The 21,649-nt window shown below is 38.5% G+C and overlaps 1 protein-coding gene, 1 long non-coding RNA gene and 1 other non-coding gene across 5 annotated transcripts; 1 reads left to right on the forward strand and 2 right to left on the reverse strand.

Annotated features, from left to right (window-relative positions):
- The first annotated feature begins 11,661 nt into the window (after positions 1-11,661).
- On the forward strand, positions 11,662-11,768 carry LOC113702595 (small nucleolar RNA R71). Its single transcript, XR_003451232.1, has one exon. It is a non-coding gene; the product is annotated as a small nucleolar RNA R71 (small nucleolar RNA).
- A 2,274-nt stretch (positions 11,769-14,042) lies between these two features.
- Positions 14,043-15,077, reverse strand: LOC140010759 (uncharacterized). Its single transcript, XR_011817874.1, has 2 exons — positions 14,392-15,077; positions 14,043-14,198 (listed from the first exon to the last, which is right to left on the reverse strand). It is a non-coding gene; the product is annotated as an uncharacterized lncRNA (long non-coding RNA).
- Positions 15,078-16,381: 1,304 nt separating this feature from the next.
- On the reverse strand, positions 16,382-18,704 carry LOC113700657 (NAC domain-containing protein 104-like). Of its 3 annotated transcripts, none has more exons than XM_072056678.1 (3): positions 18,324-18,704; positions 17,953-18,206; positions 16,382-16,687 (listed from the first exon to the last, which is right to left on the reverse strand). In XM_072056678.1, exons 1-3 carry the CDS (start codon positions 18,484-18,486, stop codon positions 16,661-16,663), a joined length of 444 nt encoding a protein of 147 aa, XP_071912779.1. In that variant the 5' UTR covers positions 18,487-18,704; the 3' UTR covers positions 16,382-16,660. The 3 variants fall into 3 exon arrangements, with proteins under 3 accessions (XP_071912779.1, XP_071912780.1, XP_071912778.1); XM_072056679.1 differs by having other exon boundaries at positions 16,382-16,660; positions 17,953-18,166; positions 18,324-18,694; XM_072056677.1 differs by having other exon boundaries at positions 16,382-16,660; positions 18,324-18,662.
- Positions 18,705-21,649: the final 2,945 nt, after the last annotated feature.

Genomic DNA, 21,649 nt, shown 5'->3' on the forward strand with positions numbered 1-21,649 from the left:
ACGTGCATCATATTAAAAAAATAATGATTTTAAAAAAAATTATTTTAAATAATTTTCTATCAAAACATGCTTGCTTAGGGTCTATTTGTATCGATGGAAAATTTTTTCAAAAAAATGTTTTCCCTTTTTTCTGATGTTTGGTTGAAAAAGCGTCCAAAAAATTTTTTTCTAGAAAAAAGGTTTTACTTTATCCAATGGAAACCAAACTTCTGCAAAAGGTTTCAGTGAATCTAAATCAACGGTATTGTTGGTTACATCATCTTATTCAATTGTTCATAGAATTTTCTATGAATGGTTTAAAAAGAATTTTTTTTTTTACCATTTTTTGACTCTCAAATTGATTGTGGTGTTTAACATGGATTGTCTATAGTAGTAGTAGAGAGATACCAACTGATAATTATATTAGAATGCGAATTTTTCAAGAAAATGATTTTTAGCGAAAAGATTTTCTTGGGGAAATTATTTTACAAGCAAACAGACGGACCCTCAACTGGCACTACTTTACCACTGGGACGTTGTTGCGCCCCGCCCACCCGCGGCCACATTTTACCATGCAAAACCATACACACAGTAGTGAGCTCTCTCTCGCACCTCTCAGTTGCCACCAATACAACCTCTCATCAAGGTGGAGCAACATTTATTTTTAATCAGCAGAAAATAGCACCAACCGAACTCAAAAATGAATACAACGGTGGTAAAATGAATACACTTGTGACGGTAAGATGTCATCTTTGGCTTAAGTTTTCTTCCGCAAATGAGATGAAAAGACGGCAAGTTCTGGGCAAATACAAAAACTGCAAATGCTCCCAGCACTTCTTTTGTTGCGTTTAACTCAGGTAGACGGCAAAATTTCAAACACTCCTAGAGCAATAACACAGTGGTGGAACACAAATGGCTACTATAGTTCAAAACTTTCTTCTTTGATAACCGAGTGACAGGGCGTCGAACCTGTGCAATAATAATAATAAAAACTAAATACCACTAAAAGCAGTCAATAATTAATCCTAAGTACTGGAGCAGGGACTCTAGGTGTGCAATGGGTTACTTGATTCACCCCGTTCCCGAAGAGTTTGCTGAATCCGATATACCAGAATTAATTAGTTGGCAAAAATTACTGAATAGTAGACAGTGGCAAGTAGGATCGTCTCCTCAGGGACTGGGGATATTTGCCTCCTTTAAATTTTAATTGGTAAGGGGGGATTTCACCAGAATTGAAATTAACAACACTTAAACAATTTAACTAAAAATGAATAATTAACTAGCACAAATATAGCAGGAATTAAATCAAGGATAAATAAATTCTAGCCAAGAATGCAACTATTCAGACGCAGTCCATTTATCCGATCATTGATGCAAGGGAGGTTCTCTTAATTTCTTAATAGGCTAGTTAAAGCCGCCGATGAATTCTAACAACCAATTTTTCCTTAAATTATTGATAACCAAGGTACGACCATTGATCACTCCTAACCAAAAAATACTCCTAGGTACGACCGCAGGAATTAATTTTTCAATTGCATTAATAACTAGAAAAACCTAACCCTAATCAATAACACGTTACGAGAGTTATTTAAATTAGATTGCACGTTCCTCTAATGTGTAAATACACCAGTTGCCACTAATATTAATCAATCAAACAATTACGGATTTAATTGACTAAATTAGCACGAGATTAATAAATCACATTGAACATCGGACCCTTGACATCCAATTAATAGAATAATCTCATGAAAATTCAAGCAGACAACGTGCAAATATTAATAAATTAAGGAACGTGTGAAAACTAATTAGATCTTACAGATTTTTCGGGACTACGCCGTCGAGTTGACCATTGACTAGATGGAAGACTTAGCCACGCCGCATAATTAAATCACCACACTAATCAATGGGTTGCAAAGGCATTGCGGTTTTTTACCAGAAAGCAAGGAATAAAAGATATTTTTCCCGTTAGGGAATATTGTCGAACACCTGGCGTGTGTCAGAGGCCAGTCAAAAGAAAGAAAACTATAACTAAACTGAAAAGCTAAAACTAAAGCCGTGCTTTGCTTTTGTATGTTGTCCCCTTTTAAAGAACCAAAATAAAGATGACTAAAAGCTATCTAGGTGGTCCCTACACATGTGGACAAAGCCTCCAAATTATTTCTTGTTCCAAGTCTCTCTACGTTGCTTTCTTTGAAGAGCCCAAATGACTAAATATCTTTCACTAGCTTTGTGGTCTCCCACCAATTCAAGGGCCCAAGGATTGAAGTCCTTAGAAGTCTCCATTTTCTTCATAAAGTCCCTCCTTTTTGGTAATTTTCCGCTTCATTCCTGAAATTAAGTCCAGATTCCAAATATAAGTAGATATCAACAATTAACGCAATATTGGGTAGGGATAAAAGGGAAAATTAATAATAAAATTACTAACAAATGATACCCTATCAATTCCACCCACACCTGAATTATGCTTGCCCTCAAGCATGGAGACAATTCAACTTTACAATGGCTAGCTTTAACATTATCATTGCCAGCTGTGCTTATACCAAAATCAAGATTTAGTGGCTAAGTGTCAAGTCATATCTCTCCCGGTTAGTTCCTAAGTTCATAGACTCGTCCAATTTATGGCTAACTCGCTCAGAAAATCCAAATATTAACTAGCACAGTCAGCAATTAAGTCAACTGGCAACCAAAATCTCAACATTGAGAGCCAAGGATCGGCGAGCCAACATGATCATAGACCATCATATTTTTCACATCTGTTCTCTCTATCTTTTTTTCGTTTTCTTTTTTTTTTTTCCTTTTTTTTTTGATCGCACAAATAATGCTTAGTCCCAAACTATTCAAGTTTTTTGACGTGAACTCTGATATTTTTAGATGAAAGAGCCCAGTTACTCAATTTTTCACAGCTCCAGGACTACTTACTCATAGATATCGCAACTTTTTTGACGCGAGAGCCGGCACTTGTGGTGAAGACTCCCGGTTACTGGGTGACGACACTAGCGGAGTATAGCCATACGTTATTCACCATAAAACACCAAAATACCCAATAATTAAATATCATAGCCTACGTCATGTCCTAAATATGGAGAACTAAGGTCAACAGGAGACTAATCCACACAACAACGTCAGCAAAATATTTACATTGCCTAAACAAGTTAGCCATAAATTGCACCAAATCGTTAAACTCAAAATATTCACCAGGAGAGCATGCTCTTACTTGCCACCGAAACTCAATTCATAGTGTAAACTACAACTAGCAATAAAAAATTGAGCTGCCAAAATATTCACCAAGATAACAGCAAGGGAAAAACACCCAAAAGGGATAAAGGAACAACACCTAAACAGAAAACAAGAGGAAAACAACCGAAAAAATGAAAAATGGAAATATCTAGCACCCAAACTGACCCCCCCACACCTAAGTCACACATTGCCCTCAATGTGATAATGTAATAGCAGAAAAGAAGGAGAAGAGCAATGGTACTTCCCTGAAGTCGTCAAAACAGGGGTGGATCGGGCGCGAACTGAGGAGCAATTCCTGCATGTTGCATAAAAGCCACCAGATTTTGTGCTATGCTATGTAAGTTGATGTCAATGTGGGTTACGCGAGTCTCCAGTCTCTCAACGGTGTTTCGAAGGTGAGTCCAATCCTCAGCCGTTGGGTTGGGAGGGGACGGAGCGAAGGATGAGGGGCCGGGATCACCGCCATCAGTGAAAGCTCGGGCAAAAGATGATCGAGGGGGAGCGCGTAGTGGCCCCCGGGGGAACAACCTCCCAACCATTGTCGCCCTTCTGAACTAAGCCCATTTTCTCTAAGCACGGGATATCCAAAGGCTCCATTTGACAGGCTATATGCAAGTTATGGTTAGAAATATCAAGGATATGCAAATTAATAGCCAAGTGAGTAATGTAGGACCCAAGAATCAAAGGACGCTTCTTTTTAGGCAAAATAGACTTGAACTGAAAAGCGAGCCAGCACCCCAGATTTACCTTAATCTTGTTATGCATGCACCATATAAAGAAAAATTCAGACTTAGACAGAATGCCTGAACTATCTCGCCTACCCGAGAAATTATAGGCCAAAAAGCGGTGGATATAGCGAGAGGCCGGGTCCTTCAGATAAGAACCCTTAGATAGACGAGGGTCATAGTTATCCCTATCTACAGACATCTCATCCCAAATATGACGATAGCGGGAGAAAAACGGCTGGACATAGTCACATGTACTCTCGGTATACTCCCGAGACTCGGCATAGGTAGGATCAATAAAACCAAGGGCCAGATTGAAGTCGGTTATGGAATGGTGGAACTCCTGACCCATTAGACGAAAGCGGATGACATTAGGAGTAGAAACTGTGTAACCCGTGGGGAGGTCGAACTCAAATGTGGCATAGAACTCCCTAACCAACTCAACAAAGGCCGGGAGATCAGTAATACGAGAATAGGGGAGCCACCAAATGGCCTCAATCAAATCGTCAAAACCAACTCGAATATTTAGGAGGCCCAAGGTGGCGGCGTCCCGATAACAGCATGGGATAATCCGCTGTTCACAAGCCGCAGCATATCGCCGCTTGTCGCTGCCCTGGTGAAGTCCAAATGACCCTAAAATGTGCAGGGTCAGAGATATGAACGCCTCTTTGTCGCCCAAGACGAGCCCTCCTCCCAGAGGAGGAAGGGTCGTACGAGGGGTCAGAGGCGGGAATGGAGTGTTGTGGTGGAGGGGGCTGAGGGGTTCTAGGGGTTCTAGACCTAGAAGAGGAAGATCGTGGTTTGACCATGGTAGCTGGCAGGTGACCCAATCAACCAGAAATAGAATGCACAAAAGATATGAACGGAAAGACCACTACGGAACCCAACCAACACTATAGCAAAAAGTAGCAATGCCAGCAAGCAAGGTCCAGGAGTACAACAATTATGAGTAGTGCTAGTGTTTAAAACGATCACCAAATGTCAGCAATTAGACACACAACCACCCAACAAGACAAATAGAGACAACCAATGTCAACAAACAAATGCAAACTGTCTCCAATTGGACAGTTAAGTACCCAATTTCACCTACTAAAATTATCAAATGACTCAAGGAAATGGCACCCCAGCAACAGCCCAGTAGTCAATGAGGCAACCAATAACACAGGGGTGACAAATATTATATAAACTACCCTCACCAGTACCACTGGTGCACGTACAAAGAAAAATTAAAGCCAATGTCACTTCAAGGGGCACAAGGTAGAAATTAACAAAACAAAACGCAAGTGATACCAACAAGGACCCCAACAGAGCAATGAACTCAACCAATTGAAATAAGTGAAACTCAACAATTGTCACTAATCGGACAGTCAATTACCCAATTCAAACGATCAAAACTAGCAATTGGGCCAAGCAACAGGCAATTGCAACAACCACTGGTTAGAATTCGAGAAATAGTTCAGGCACCAAAACTCAAGAATCGAATAGGCAGTCCAGCACAGAGAAGTAAGAAATGGAAAGTAACACTGCAACCAGTACCATTGGTGCACCGACAGGAAAGAATTAAATTCAACGATAGCAACTCAACCACAAGAACTTAAACTTAAAAATAAGCAAGTTTCTTCAAATAGCAACAACAACGAAAGGCAAAAGACCTCAACCAGTACCACTATTGAGTCACAGGGAAAAATTAATCAAACGGCCAACAATTCAATAAATAGCAGAAAATATCCCCACTGTGGCAGCAATTAAACTCAAAGCAGTCCAAAATGAGCCCCAGAAAATGCCCAAACCACCACCTTCTTTAAACCATCAGGAAACCCATACACGGATTTCAAAGAGTTAAACTAATTGGTGAAGGAATCACAATACCTCTACCTGTCAGAAATCGACAGGTGGGATGGCGTGGCTGGACAGTTGATGGCCGTGAAGAGGAGCTAGCGGCGGACTGCAGCGGCGAGGTGGAGGGAGGCGTGGCTGGTGAAGGCCAACGGGCTCGCAAGGGAGAGGGCTGCGCGCGAGGGCTGAGCACTGGCGGCCGCAGCGTGCTGGTCAGCGGTAGGCGTCGGGCTCGTGGTAGCTTCTGGTGGTGTGTAACCTGATGGAGGGCTGGTGGTGACCGCGAGGGGAGGTCGGAGCTGGAGGGAGGCGTTGCGAGCAGCGAGTTGGGGTGTAGAGGGCGGCGAGCTCGGGAGCTGGTGTGGCTGGGGAAGTGTGAGGTTGACCGCTAGTGGAGGTGATGGCAGCATGGACAGCGAACAGAGCCGGGGGAGAGCTGGAGTGTGGCAGGCGCGCGGGGTAGAGCTGCTGTGGTGGAGGGACTCGATGATTTGGGTGAAAGGGGCGGCCGCCGAAAGAAGAAAAGAAGGGAAAAGGGAAATAGAGGCAACGGGAAAGAAGGAAGAAAGAAAAGAAAGAAAGAAAGAAGAAAAGAAAAAAAAAGAAAGAAAAAAAAAGAAAAGGAAAAATAAAATGGATTTTTTTTTTGTTATTCAAAAATTATTCTAACATAAATTGTCCAAAATTTGAAATTGCTTTGTAAAAAAGAATTTTTTTTTTTTTTTGAAATATATATATATTTTAAAATTTTTCGAAATTTTTTTTTAATTTTAGAAAGAAAATAATCTCTTCGTTTTCTTTTAATGAAAGTAAATTTTTTTTAAATTAATGGTTTGGGTCGTCGAACATCGCGTGGGCATGCTAAGATTACAAAACATCCACTAACCTCAGGAGACACAAACACCGCGTGGGCACGCCAAGATTGGTTTTCGTTCTCTGATCTCAAGAGACACAAACAATGCGTGGGCACGCCAAGATTTCACTTCCTGATCACGGTGGAGGAAATATTAATATTAATACTACCCAACAGGAAAACGACAAAACGAAAGAAATGAACAACTAAAAATAATAATAAAACTAATATTCGGGTTGCCTCTCAAACGAGCGCCTTTCTTTAGTATCTTTGGCTAGACATAGCCCATAATTTGCTTAAACCAAGCAAATCGGGTCCTCCAAATGCATAGTCTCCACCCGCTCAACTGGAGCCCCATCATAATATGGCTTGAGACGATGACCATTCACCACAAATTTCTTCTCGTCTTTAGACTCCGGATCTCCACTGCACTATAATCAAAGACATTAGTTACAACAAAGGGACCGATCCAACGAGAACATAACTTACCTGAAAATAACTTCAATTTCGAGTGATACAGTAGAACTTTTTGCTCACATTCAAACGTCTTCCTAGAGATCTGCTGGTCATGAAATATCTTATTCTTCTCCTTGTAAATCATAGCATTCTCGTAGGTTTCATTGCGAATCTCCTCCAATTTTTTGTAACTGTAACTTCCTTTGAATTCCTCCCTCCTCAATATCCATGTTGCATTGTTTGACCGCTCAAAATGCTTTATGTTCGAACCCGATGGGGAGGTGACATGGCTTTCCAAATACCAAACGATAAGGGGACATACCGATTGGCGTCTTGTACGCCGTTCTGTATGCCCATAAGGCATCTTCAAGTCTCATACTCCAATTCTTCCTATCGGGTCGAACCATCTTTTCCAAAATCGACTTGATCTCCCGATTTGATGCCTCTGCCTGACCGTTTGTCTGAGGATGGTAAGAAGTGGAGACTTTGTGCAAGACACCATATCTCCGAAAAAGTACAGCAATCGTTCTATTGCAGAAATGGGTACCCCGATCGCTTACAATTGCTCGCGGCATCGCAAAGCAGACAAAAATGTTAGATCTGCCAAATTCTGCAACCACTTTGGAGTTATTGGTACGAGTGGGCTTTGCTTCCACCCATTTCGAAACATAGTCTACGGCAAGCAATATATATAGAAAACCATAAGACGAAGGAAAAGAGCCCATAAAGTCAATATCCCAAACGTCAAAAATCTCAACAAAAATCATTGGGGTTTGAGTCATTTGATCCCTACGAGAAATATTACCTACTCGTTGACACTTATCACATGACTTACAAAATAAGTAGGCATCCTTAAAGAGGGTCGGCCAATAGAATCCACTCTCTAGAACCTTACGAGCCGTCCTCTTTGGTCCAAAGTGACCTCCATATGCAAAAGAGTGACAATAAATTAGAATAGATTGGAATTCATTTCCACTTACACATCTGCGAATGATTTGGTCGGCATCACACTTCCAGAGGTATGGATCATCCCAGATGTAAGATTTTGCGTTACTCCTTAACTTGTTCCTTTTTGCCTTAGGTCATCCTGCAAGGAACTTGTCAGTAACTAGAAAATTAACAATATCTGCATACCAAGGCAAAGATAAATTAGCAGAAAATAAGTGCTCGTCGGAGAATGCATCCTTCAATGGCTCGTTCTTCTCTCCAACTGGTATGCGACTCAAATGGTCTGCTACTAGATTTTCTGAGCCTTTTTTATCTCTTATCTCCAGATCAAATTCCTGTAGTAGCAATATTCACCTGATGAGCCTCGGTTTGGCATCCTTCTGGGTCATTAGGTACCTTAATGCTGCATGATCAGAAAACACAATTACTTTAGCACCTAACAAATATGACCTGAATTTTTCTAAAGCAAAAATAACTGCAAGAATCTCCTTCTCAGTTGTAGAGTAATTCAACTGGGTTCCATTCAAAGCTCGAGATGCGTAGTAGATGACGTGAGCTGCCCTTCCTACTCTTTGCCCCAATACAGCCCCTACAGCATGATCACTGGCATCGCACATGATCTCAAATGGCAAACTCCAATCGGGGGGCTGGATGATCGGGGATGAGGTCAGTAGCTCTTTCAACTTGTTAAAAACCTTCTCACGCTTGTCACTGAACTCAAAGGTCACATTTTTTTGTAAGAGTTGGAACAACGGGGCCCCAATTTTTGAAAAATTCTTGATGAACCTTCAATAAAAACCTGCATGTCCAAGAAAAGAACGCACCTCCCGCACATTCGCGGGGTAAGGTAATACAGATATAATGTCTATTTTAGCCTTGTCAACCTCGATGCCCTTAGACGATACAATATGACCCAAGACTATCCCGTGTTCAACCATAAAATTACATTTTTCCCAATTAAACACGAGATTAGTCTCAATACATCTTAATAAGATCAATCTCAGACTATCTAGACATGTATCAAAACTATCACCATACACACTGAAATCGTCCATGAAAACTTCAATAATTTTCTCCACATATTCAGAAAAAATACTTACCATACACCTCTGGAATGTTGCTGGTGTATTGCACAACCCGAATGGCATCCGTCTGTACACGAAGGTCCCGAACGGGCATGTGAAGGTTGTCTTCTCTTGATCCTCTGGTGCAATTGCTATCTGAAAATATCCTGAAAATTCATCCAAAAAGCAATAGTAAACCCTACAAGCCAAACGTTCAACCATTTGGTCAATGAAAGGAAGAGGGAAATGGTCCTTTTTGGTGATGGCGTTCAGCTTACGGTAGTTAATACATTGCCTCCATCCAGTGGGTTTCCGCACTGGCACGAGTTCACCCGTTTGGTTGGCCTCTACCGTCACTCATGCCTTCTTTGGGACTACCTGGATTGGGCTCACCCAGGAGCTATCTGATATTGCAAAAATAATCCCCACATCTAGCAATTTCAAAATTTCTTTCTTCACCACTTTCATCATGAGGGGGTTGAGCCTCCTTTGAGCCTGCCGTACAGCTTTGGCATCCTCTTCAAGTGTAATCCGGTGCATACAGATGGAGGGGCTGATCCCCTTGATGTCTGCGATGGTCTAACCTATCGTCTCTTTATACTTTCTTAGAACCCGAATTAACTTCTCCTCCTGAGTGTCTGATTGTGCAGCTGAGATAATCACCGGGAGTGTTTCGTTGTCGCCAAAATATGCATATTTTAAATGTTTCAGCGGGGGTTTCAACTCCAATTCAGGTGCCTGCACCACAGATGGAAATACCCTCTGGTGAGATTCGAGAATAAAAATAGGCAAGATTTCATACCTTTTTGTGGTGGTCGGTAATGAGTGTAATGCACCTATTGTGTATTTTAGATACTCGCTCCACTCCACCTCAGGAGTTGTCTCCAACTCGAGATGCTTGGTTAAAGCCACCTCCAATAGTTTCAAACACTTCCTGCACTGCAGGGTCAATAGCACTCACAGAGAAAACTGAACTAAAGTTGGAGTTTGATGGATATTTCATAGTATCAAAGATATTAAAATGCACAATTTTTCCATCAAATTCCATGGATAAGGTACCCTTATTAACATCAATTTTTGTTTTTGCTGTACTCATAAAGGGTCTACCCAATAACAAAGGTGAGGGATCCGGGGAGTGATCATCATCCATATCAAGTACATAAAAATCAACCGGAAACACCAAATCATTAACTTTTACCAACACATCTTCAACCAACTCATTAGGATATGCATTAGTTCGGTCAGCTAATTGAATGATTATTCCAATTTCTTTTAATGGATCTAGTTTTAAAGAAGCATAGATAGATTTAGGTATGACATTAATTGATGCTCCCAGATCCAATATGGCCCTTCTAATCACGGTGTTGCTTATCCTACAGGGAATAGTAAACATACCTGGGTCCCCGCACTTTGGTGGAAGCTTTCTCTGCAGGACCGCAGACATATTTTCCCCAACAATAACCCTTTCATCTCCCCTCAACCGCCTTCGGTTGACACACAAGTCCCTTAGGAACTTGGCATATTTTGGTACTTGTTTGATTGCGTCTAAGAGGGGGATATTTATCTCAACTATGCAAAACACCTCCAAGATCTTCTTCTCCTTATCCTACTTCTTCGATTTTTTCAACCTACTAGAAAAAGGAGGCGGGTTAGTTCTAACTGTAATCACCGGGTTTGGAAGTACCTTTGGATCTGCACCATTGCTGTCCTCCCTCTCAAGCTCATTTTCAATTTTTTCCTCATCCTTATCCTTAGGGATCACAGGTTCAGGCCCCTGAATTTTCTTCCCGCTCCTTAGGGTCATTGCGCTCACGTTCTTCGGATTTAATTCAAGTTGAGACGGCAATTTACTCTGGGTTTGGGACTCCAAACGGTTAATTGTTGTGGTCATTTGACTCATTTGATTTCTTATGTCCTGCATTTCGGAGTCTGTCTTTTGCTGATTTTACGTAATGGTTGCCATTAGTTGCTTCATCATCTCTTCCAAAGATGGACCAGAGCTAGGGGGCGGAGGTGGTCGGGGTTGGTACGGCTGCTGGTACCCTGGTTGCTTATTTGGCACGAAATTAGATTGTCTGTTTGATGTAAAGTTGGGCTGCCTATTTCCTCCATAACTGAAATTCGGGTGGTCCTTCCAGCCGGGATTGTACGTATTCGAGTACGGGTCATAAGGCCTTCTTGGCGCGGGCGCGTGACCAACCATATTCACTTGCTCTGCACTTTTTTCCTGGATCATTGGGCACATGTCTGTAGAATGACCCATACTAGTGCAAATCCCGCATACCTTGGCCTGAGATGCATTTCTTACAGCCAGTTGCCTAACAAACGAGGTCAACTCAGTTAGCTGCTGCTGGATAGAAGATGTCTCTATCTCATTCACCTTGCGTATTGGGACATCCTCCCTCGTACCGAATTGTTGTGAATTCTCTGTCATCCCCTCTATTAACTCCCTTGCTTCCCGAGGGGTTTTGTTCACCAGTGCCCCCCACTTGCAGTATCGATTATGCTCCTATCTCTGAAAAGGAGTCCCTCATAAAAATATTGTATGAGCAACTGTTCACTTATCTGGTGCTGGGGGCACTTGTTGCACAATTTCTTGAATCGCTCCCAGTACTCATAAAGCGACTCCTCTGGGTGCTGCTTGATCCCGCAAATTTCTTTCCTCAGACTCGCAGCCGTAGACGCAGGAAAATATTTATCTAGAAATTTTTTCTTCAACGAGTCCCACGTGGTAATGCTACCTGGTGGCAGGTAGTGCAGCCAGTCCTTTGCAGAGTCTTTCAATGAGAAAGGGAATGCCCGCATTTTTATTTGCTCTTTTGTGATTCCCGGAGGTTTCATACTATTACACACAACATCAAACTCCTACAGATGCTTATACGGCTCCTCACCTGGTAAACCATGTAAAGAAGGTAAAAGATGAATCAGGCCAGATTTTAATTCAAATGGAGTGCTATCATTTAAATTTGGGAAAGTAATGCACAAAGGCTGTTGATTTAAGTTAGGAGCAGCCAACTCCCTTAATGTTCGTGCATTAGCCATGGTTCCTTCCTCCTGGTCAGAGCCACTTGAAGTGTCACCAAACGAATCTGTTGGTTCAACTTCTGGCTTAGGTCTCTGAGATGCCGCACTGGAGTACTCCTCTCTGAGCTGTTTGGTTTTCTTTCTCGTTCTACGCACGGTCTTCTATATTTCAGGGTCAAAAATCAAATCACCTGTACGAGAAAACCGAGGTATACACTAGAAAAAAAAAATCAGAAAATTAGAACAAAAAAATGAATTTAAAAAGAAACAAATAATAACGCCAGTCCCCGGCAACGACGCCAAAAATTAACAGGGCGTCGAACCTGTGCAATAATAATAATAAAAACCTAAATACCACTAAAAGCAGTCAATAATTAATCCTAGGTACTGGAGCAGGAACTCTAGGTATGCAATGGGTTACTTGATTCACCCTGTTCCCGAAGAGTTTGCTGAATCCGATATACCAGAATTAATTAGTTGGCAAAAATTAGTGAATAGTAGACAGTGGCAAGTAGGGTCATCTCCTCAGGGATTGGGGATATTTGCCTCCTTTAAATTTCAATTGGTAAGGGAAAATTTCACCAGAATGAAATTAACAACACTTAAACAATTTAACTAAAAATGAATAATTAACTAGCACAAATATAGCAGGAATTAAATCAAGAATAAATAAATTCTAGCCAAGGATGCAACTATTCAGACGCAGTCCATTTATCCGATCATTGATGCAAGGGAGGTTCTCTTAATTTCTTAATAGACTAGTTAAAGCCGCCGATGAATTCTAACAACCAATTTTTTCTTAAATTATTGATAATCAAGGTACGACCATTGATCACCCCTAACCAGAAAATATTCCTAGGTACGACCGCATGAATTAATTTTTCAATTGTATTAATAACTAGAAAAACCTAACCCTAATCAATAACACGCTACGAGGGTTATTTAAATTAGATTGCACGTTCCGCTAATGTGTAAACACACCAGTTGCCACTAATATTAATCAATCAAACAATTACGGATTTAATTGACTAAATTGGCACGAGATTAATAAATCACATTGAACATCAGACCCTTGACATCCAATTAATAAAATAATCTCATGAAAATTCAAGCAGATAACGTGCAAATATTAATAAATTAAGGAACGCGTGAAAACTAATTAAATCTCACAGATTTTTCGGGACTGCGCCGTCGAGTTGACCCTTGACTAGACGAAAGACTTAGCCACGCCGCATAGTTAAATCACCACACGAATTAGTGGGTTGCAAAGGCATTGCGGTTTTTTTACTAGAAAGCAAGGAATAAAAGATGTTTTTCCCGTTGGGGAATATTGTCGAACACCTGGCGTGTATCAGAGGCAAATCAAAAGAAAGAAAACTAGAACTAAACTAAAAAGGTAAAACTAAAGCCGTGCTTTGCTTCTGTACGTTGTCCCCTTTTAAAGAACCAAAAGAAAGATCACTAAAAGCTATCTAGGTGGTCCCCACACATGTGGACAAAGCCTTCAAATTACTTCTTGTTCCAAGTCTCTCTACGTTGCTTTCTTTGAAGAGCCCAAATGACTGAATATCTTTCACTAGCTTTGTGGTCCCCCACCAATTCAAGGGCCCAAGGATTGAAGTCCTTAGAAGTCTCCATTTTCTCCATAAAGTCCCTCCTTTTTGGTAGTTTTCTGCTTCATTCCTGAAATTAAATCCAGATACCAAATATAAGTAGATATCAACAATTAACGCAATATTGGGCAGGGATAAAAGGGGAAATTAATAATAAAATTACTAACAAATGATACCCTATCACCGAGTACACGACGCTACATATCGACATGGTTGGTCAAATGTTGATCATCCACACATATGTTTTAAATTTTAAATAATCACACTTCACTTCTAGAGCCAACAGGTCAATGTTCATTAACTCCCATTTTGCTAGGAAATACACAGCTAACCTTGCTAATGCATCTGTTGCGTTATGCTGCTTGTATTCCATCCACTACATTCTTGGGGATCCGCAGATATTTGGACTCTTTCACCCAACTTCAGCCTTCACAGTAGGGTACCTCTTAAAAGTCGGGCAACCCTTGAAATTAAAAAACAGAAGAAAAAGCAAAGATAAGTTAATCCGAAGAATTATCATCATAATTATATTCTTTTATGCATAACATCAAACACATAACAGTCTTTAATTAACGGAAGACAATATAAACAGAAGGTAGGAACATTAAAAAAAAAAATTGCAGTTCAAAATAGGAGGAGAGAATATAGAAGCGTACCTATGTTTTTCTTTGCTCGGCTGAATGCTGGCAAAACTCGGAAACAGAAGTATATAAAGGCTGGCAATAGTAGGTTTTGGAAGCTGCACCATAGATGATAACTCGGTACAACAGTCATCCCTAAATCCCTAAAGTGAGCAGATTTTGGGGGAAAAGAAATTTCAATGAGCCGATTTCCGGGATAAAAGAAAACTTCAGATGCATGTGGAGGATTTTTTCGGTGGCAATCGAAAGAAAGTACAATTAGTTGTTGGAGGATTGGTAGAAAACTGAAGATTTTGTAGGATGATAGATTTTGGGGGAAGAAAAATTTAACTGAGCTAAATTTTCGGGCAAAAGAAAACTTCACGTGCATGTCGAGGATTTTCTAGGCTGCAATAAAAAATAAAGACAATTAGTTGTTGGAAGAAATGGTAGAAAAGTGAAGATTTTGCAGGAAGGACAATTAGAAAGGAGAAGAAAGTTCTAGCTACCTATCTGACGGAAAGAAAGGGAAAGGAACTTCACTTCATTGACTAATAAGACCATTAGGTGGTGTTGACTAACTTACATGACAGAGCAACCAGTTCTAACTGGCATGACACAACAATATTTTAATTCCAATCAATAATTCAAAAATAACCCATGTGATCAAAGGAGTCCGTAAATAGTCCACAACTATTTGCATTTGACCAGGAAATTATAAAAGAAATAATTTGAAATGTACCAAAAACAGCCCTAAATAGTTAGCAACTATTTAAAGAGCTAGTTTTCATAAAAGGTTTCAATTGACCTTTCTGACTAATTAAAAACCAAACAAAAGGAACAAATGAAAATAATTAAATCATTGTTACCAATTAACCCCTAAATAGTAAGGAACTATTAAGCCTTTGAATTTGGATACCAAGGCTGAAATAGACATTTCCCTCTCTTTAATGTCCAAAATAAAGAAATGAAATTTATTTCCTCAAATGAGACCTTAACACTTGGTATCAATGGAGAACTTGAGTTGTTCTCTTATCTAGTTGGTAGATAAAGAATCCAAAATCCAAATGGATAAAAAAGATAGCACTCCTGCAAGTCTAGCCTTCATCGTCTATTGCAAGTCTAGTCTTGCAAGTCCGGTTTGGATTGGCGAAACACTTCAAGGAAATGAAGAAGCAAAGCGACAAATTCACCCCCGCATGCGGCTCAAGCGGTGAAGGCCTCCTCCCTTACGCTTGGTAAGCACGTCACCACAGCCAGGCTTATTCATACAGATGTAATATTGAAAAAAAAAAATTGTAACCACCTGTTTAAAGATTTTTTTTATATTAACAGTGCATAGAAAATTAATCCGTATATATAGAGTTTAGGTCTGGAATTTGAATTGTCTGATTTTGTTTCCCTTGTAGCAAAAAAGAGCAAGGAATTGGGATAAAAAAGAATTGGGCATCATGTTGACCTGTTCAAGATTTTTTCGAGTTAATGACTTGAGACATTTGAGGTCGAGTATTCTTGAGATAAAGCACTGGATATTGGGTCAAGTATTCTTGAGGCGTTCGAGTTTTGAGCTGCAAAATTGAGAAGTTTCTTCAACTTTCTTGTTTAGATGCCACTCATTTTGATTTTAGAATTTTTATCGCTTTGGATTTTAGCATGGCCAACTAATTTCGAAACTAGCTTGGTCAAATGATATGAAACTAGCTTGAACTTTGTGGTACGGGCAGATAGGCAATATTCAATTAGGCACAGTCCATGTTTCTTGACAGATGACTTACTTGAAAATCGTGTAATTGTCATTCATGGTAAATCAAGTCTAGCAGGTCAAGAACTGAATGCGAAGCTAACTATGGGAGGCAATTCTTTGTTGGAAAAATTTTCAATACTTTATAGACTATGGTTTGAATGTGGCTGAGTCTGCTCCAAAGGTAAACATTTGTCTGCTTATGTCTTAATTTCTTCCTGTAGATGTTGTTTGGTTTGTAGAATTGCATGATAGAAACTGTTTTTTAAGGAAAGTAGTCCAGGATGAGGAAAGAAAAGAAAGGTATATACACACACAAATACATACATACATATTTACACGTATATGTATATATATGTATATGATTTACTAGTCGCCTCATAAATTCTATATCTACTGCAGTTTGGGAAAGCTTATTGCATCATCATTATCCTCCATTGAGAGAAATACCTCGTCCAAAAGTGAGAGCTCAACTTCTTCATCATTGCCTGCTTGGACACTGTAAATACCTTGAGAATCTGCGTTTGCATGGTGAACTCGACAGAGCACCCATTCACCGAGATCCTAAACAGAAATGGTGGAAAGTGGTAACTGAAGCAAGTTATAAGCTTAAGGAATTAATTCTATTTTCAATACAAAGTCAAAAGATCAGAAAACAACATAGGAAGAAATTCATAACCTAGCTAGACCTTCAATTGTGCTGCCTAGGTCGAAAGTCTAGCGGGAGTCCAAGGAGGAAGAAATCAAACTCATTATTCTTTTTTGTGTTTTTCAATAATGATGATGTACAATTGATTTCAAATTGTATTCAATTCTCAATGGTACTAGTGCAGGCTCCTTGCTTCATCTCGAATTGTTGTTTGCAGATTAAACGTCACATAAAATCCCATTAGCAATAAGGGAGGTGATGTGTTGGGTGGTTAGAGGAGAGAAAGTGCAAATAAGAGGTTCCGAATTCAAATACTTTCACTTATACTTAAAAAAAATTTCATTAACAGTATGGATTAATTTTCTTACACTGACACTGTATACACTGTCAGGATTGGATGAGTGATAACTATGCAAAATTTAAGTTTGAAATTCAACTTTTGCGTACATGTCATAAATCAAACGGTGATAGTGTATACACTGTCAGTGTATATAAGATTTATTCTAACAATATTACATAACTTTCAACCAAGACGGGCCCAAAAAAAATCAGACTCAACTAAGTAGGTTTTTCCTGTAATCTCTTTCCATAATCACCTTTTGAGAAATCTACAGGAAACAAGAACAAGCCTATACCGTTTATTCATTGTCCCTACTAACTTAGGCACTGAGCAAAGTTACAAAAATAATAGTTTAAGCTTTGGGGTGCCTAATATTTTTGCTTAATACATAAGAATGCATTTTTTAAGGTTGAAGTCTCAGAATTTAGATCAATTCCTGGATTCTAAACCCCTTTTGTCCCTCTCCATTTCTTAAATTCCCTTGCTTGGGAAAAAAAAAATTAGAAAAAACGCCTTTTAAGGTTGATACCACATCTAATTTTCCTGAAGATAATAGAATCATCATCTACAGATCACATTAATCTAAAAGATATATAAATTCTCCTAATCGTGCTGGTTTGGAGAAACTCCTATCGATATGTTGATTTTTTTAGAATTCTTTTGGCAAGAAGCCTACCAATATTTTGATGCCTTTGATTTAATAATTGGATGGAGAATATCTTAGATACACCACTTTTAGTAAATATTGTCAATGACCTTTTTATAGCAAAAGTACAGTGGATTTTTCTGAAGAAACTCAGACAACAAACATCCTAAAATTTGAGAGAGAAAGGAGAGGACATATGAAACATAATTGAACTTGCTTACTTTCTGTCCATCCCTCCCTTTTTTGACATGCCTTTTGAACAAATGATATTCCTCCATCACCCAATTAGTCTGGATCCTTTTCTGAACTTGATCAATGCAGAACACCCAATATTTCTTGATTCCCAATTTTTTGCCAGCACCTGTGACTATATCTTCATCCATGTCTAGTTCTTCCCAGTGCCCTTTTTCAGTAGCTCGCCCTTGGATCACTTGGCTGAAGAAATACCATTGATTTTGGCTCATCAAAGCTTTCTCTTTTAATCCCACAAACAAGACGATTAATCAACTTTAATAGATAAAATCATAAACAAAGTTCTGCATGAAACTACTAGAATTTTAGCTAGAGAAAAAAAAAATTTGAGATTTCCTACCATTGAGCTCCCATGGATCAGTTGAACAAAGATCCAGCTCAGGGATGATGCTAGGATTGCATGGTAAATTGGTGACCTTTCGGTGGAGGAAGTAACCAATAAGTTCTTCATCGGTTGGATGGAAATGAAAACCAGGAGGAAGGATTATTCTGCTATCTCGCATGGTAGAAGTAAGCAGTATTAAGATTTCTATGTGATGACAATTTTCTTCTAATTAGAACTTTGTTTTGAAAGACAAGGTCAAATAATTGGATCTTCTCATTCTTGTGTATTTATAGGAGAGATAGGAGTATAATTTAAGAAAGTAGAGTTGATAATTAGTTGGGTTGAAAGGCTGCCGTGGTGGACCAAATATAGATTTGAAGGGGGAAAAGGAAATTTAAATTCAGAACCCCTAATTCTTCAATTATTGATACAGTTACTGCTAATTTATGAATATCAATTCCAACGACTGATTAAGGACATTTATAGTCTTCATTCAACCCTCCAATCATTTCCGTTAAGTTTAACGGATACTGTCATCTTTACAATTTAGTTCAAAGTACGGGGTATCGTGTTATATATTTTGAAACTACGGAAAATTTTTCTGTACATTAGGTTTACCACAAAGAGTTTTTTTGTATTTTACCCTAAATATTATGTTCGAAGATTTTCAGTATACTTTTCTTGGGCTTTTAATCTTTTTTTTTTTTTTTTTTTGCTGGGGCTCCATGTACGCATAAACAGTTGGACAAATAGACTACTGCCTTGTCTCAAATGTTTTGCACTATTTCCAAAAAATCCAACTTTCTAGAATTTGTTGTTGTTAGTGGCAGTCGTCTAAACAATTATAAATTTGCTCTCCTTATTCGAATTTTGAACAGTTTGATACATGTTATCTACAAAATTTTACAAGGGATCAAAGTGACGAAAGAGAAAGTTATATGATTTTTTTTTTTTTGTCTAATGACAATATTTTACGCCTACTTTTATTTTTACATTATAGGACATGGGGAAGTCCAACTGAATTTTAGATTTTTTTTTTTCAAGCTTCAGACCTTGTGCATGAGAAAATTTCTACGAGACTCTCTCTAACCACTGGATCAAAAGTCAGTGGTCGAGTAATAGTTATATTTTGACCTTTTAAGAATTACAGCAATTTGGAATTAGGAAAACCGAGAAGTATAAGGAAAAGTATTCTTTTTTTTTTTTCCTAAAACCAAAATCATATAGGATGCTTAAGTGGCCAAGAATGATGATAAAGTAGAAACTAGAAAATGTAGGGACATAATAATGACAGTCAATCTTGATATCAAGTTTACGTGTGCAAACACTTGTGTGCTGATTTGGAAAGTTACCACATACTAGAAGAAAGTTACTAAAATTAGACAAGCATCAAAAAGCAACATGAAATTGATCAAGAAAGAATGAATTTATACAGCACATTAGTATCTTTTTTGAAAAAAATATTTAGTACGCAAGGGATGGGATTTAAGAAATGAAAAGAAAGTAGGAGATTTAAAAATCAAAACCACTAATTTTTAAAGTCTCAATTAGGACTGCAAACGAATCGAGCCGCTCGCGAGCCGCTCGAGTCGAACTCGATATTAATCGAGATCGAGCCGGCTTGAGTCAAACTCGAGTTCAGAATATTAAGCTCGTTAGGCTCGCGAGTTTGAGTATATATATATTATTTATTTTTATTTAATAATGAAATTACGTATATTATATATATTTTTTTATTTTTTATTTTCATAGTAAAATTAGGTATATATCCTTAATATTTTATTATTTATTAAGAAAAAAATATTATTTTATTTATTTTTTAAAAAAAATAATTATTTTTTATTTTTTTCGAGCTCGAGCTTGAAAATTGCCGGCTCGTCGAGCTCGAGCTTGATAAAATTTAGTTAAAGCTCGACTCGATTAGCTCAAAACTCGACTCGGCTCGACTCGTTTACAGCCCTAGGCTCGACCTTAGAAGCACTTTAATACACTTGATTAGTGTAGAAGCAAAAATGACGAGGTTTCAATTCTATAATAAAACTTTTTAACCTCGTTGAAACGAATACTCTCTTTCCATTTTTTGATTTCCTTTTTTTTTTGGTTCCTAATTAATAAAATATGTCAGCTTTAATTGTTTTTTTCCTCTAAATTTTTTAAAACTTCCTGCAATATAGTCCCCCACATCTTTGTTTTTGTTTTTTTTTTTTTCGCTTCAACTGAAATAGATGGTGGGAGAGAATTCGGTAATTTTGAATATTAAGTTTCCCTTTTGAACATTCACATACATGTTCACTCAAAATTGACGAGTTTAAAACGGATTTGAAATGATTCAACATCTAACATACAATTATGGACTTAGTCCGAAATCTTAAAATCGAGCTGAGTTCAAGTTAAACTGTCATGTTTCTCATTATGATTATAATTCAAGTTAGACACGCAAACATTTGACTCAATTCAACTTAATTGGACGGTTACCTTTAATTCGACCAAATACCCTTTACTTTTATCAAAAGATTGTACGAATTAAACACGTAAAGAAGGCACTTTTTTTTTTTTTTTGCTTTTAGTTGTTAACTAAAGGACCGTGAAACTTCAGGTAGATGTGTAAAAGTTCCAACATAAGGGACACGTAAAGTTTTGTCTCCCAAGCAATCAATTTAAAATGAAATCGTGTGACAAGAAATGTGGCATCATTTCATGGTCTACAATAGCCTTTCGTGGAGCTTCTTTTCATTGTGTTGAACAAATTAGCCCAAAAAAAAGGGAAAAATCATTGGATTTTGTCACTCTTAGGCAACTGTTTTAATTTCTCCAACAAATTTAATTTGCCATGCATCTTTAATCAAACAAATTGAAACTGAAATCAGCTTTCTCGTCCCACTGCATCATATTGTATCATTTCCACAGTTCCCTAATGCACAAAAGATAAAGATAGTGCCCCAAAAGAAACCAGAAAGGAAGATGATGATCTCTCGCTGAGTGACAGCAAATGCAATGAATGCCACCAACTTTTTCTGACGTTACACAAAGCCAAATAATTTATTAAGACACGTCAAAACAGTCGAGTTTTGGCTCAATGGTCACAAAAAAGGGATTAAATCTCTCTTTGCGCTGTAAATTTTGGAGGGGGGGTTCGAACCCTACCTATAGTTAAAAAAATTTCAAGGAGGTGCCAGAGCATTACTTTGATCTAGTCGGATTCGTAAACCTGCTAACTTCTTTAGGCTCCTTCTCTCTATAAAATAGAATAGTTTAAATTATACAAAGGTTATTGTTACAGAAAAAAAATTTTTAAGACACATCAGGAAGTGTTGAGAGTGATAACTTGCCCTGCTGTTATC

This window comes from Coffea arabica, chromosome 7c (genome assembly GCF_036785885.1).
Source record: "Coffea arabica cultivar ET-39 chromosome 7c, Coffea Arabica ET-39 HiFi, whole genome shotgun sequence".
NCBI classification, from domain to species: domain Eukaryota; kingdom Viridiplantae; phylum Streptophyta; class Magnoliopsida; order Gentianales; family Rubiaceae; genus Coffea; species Coffea arabica.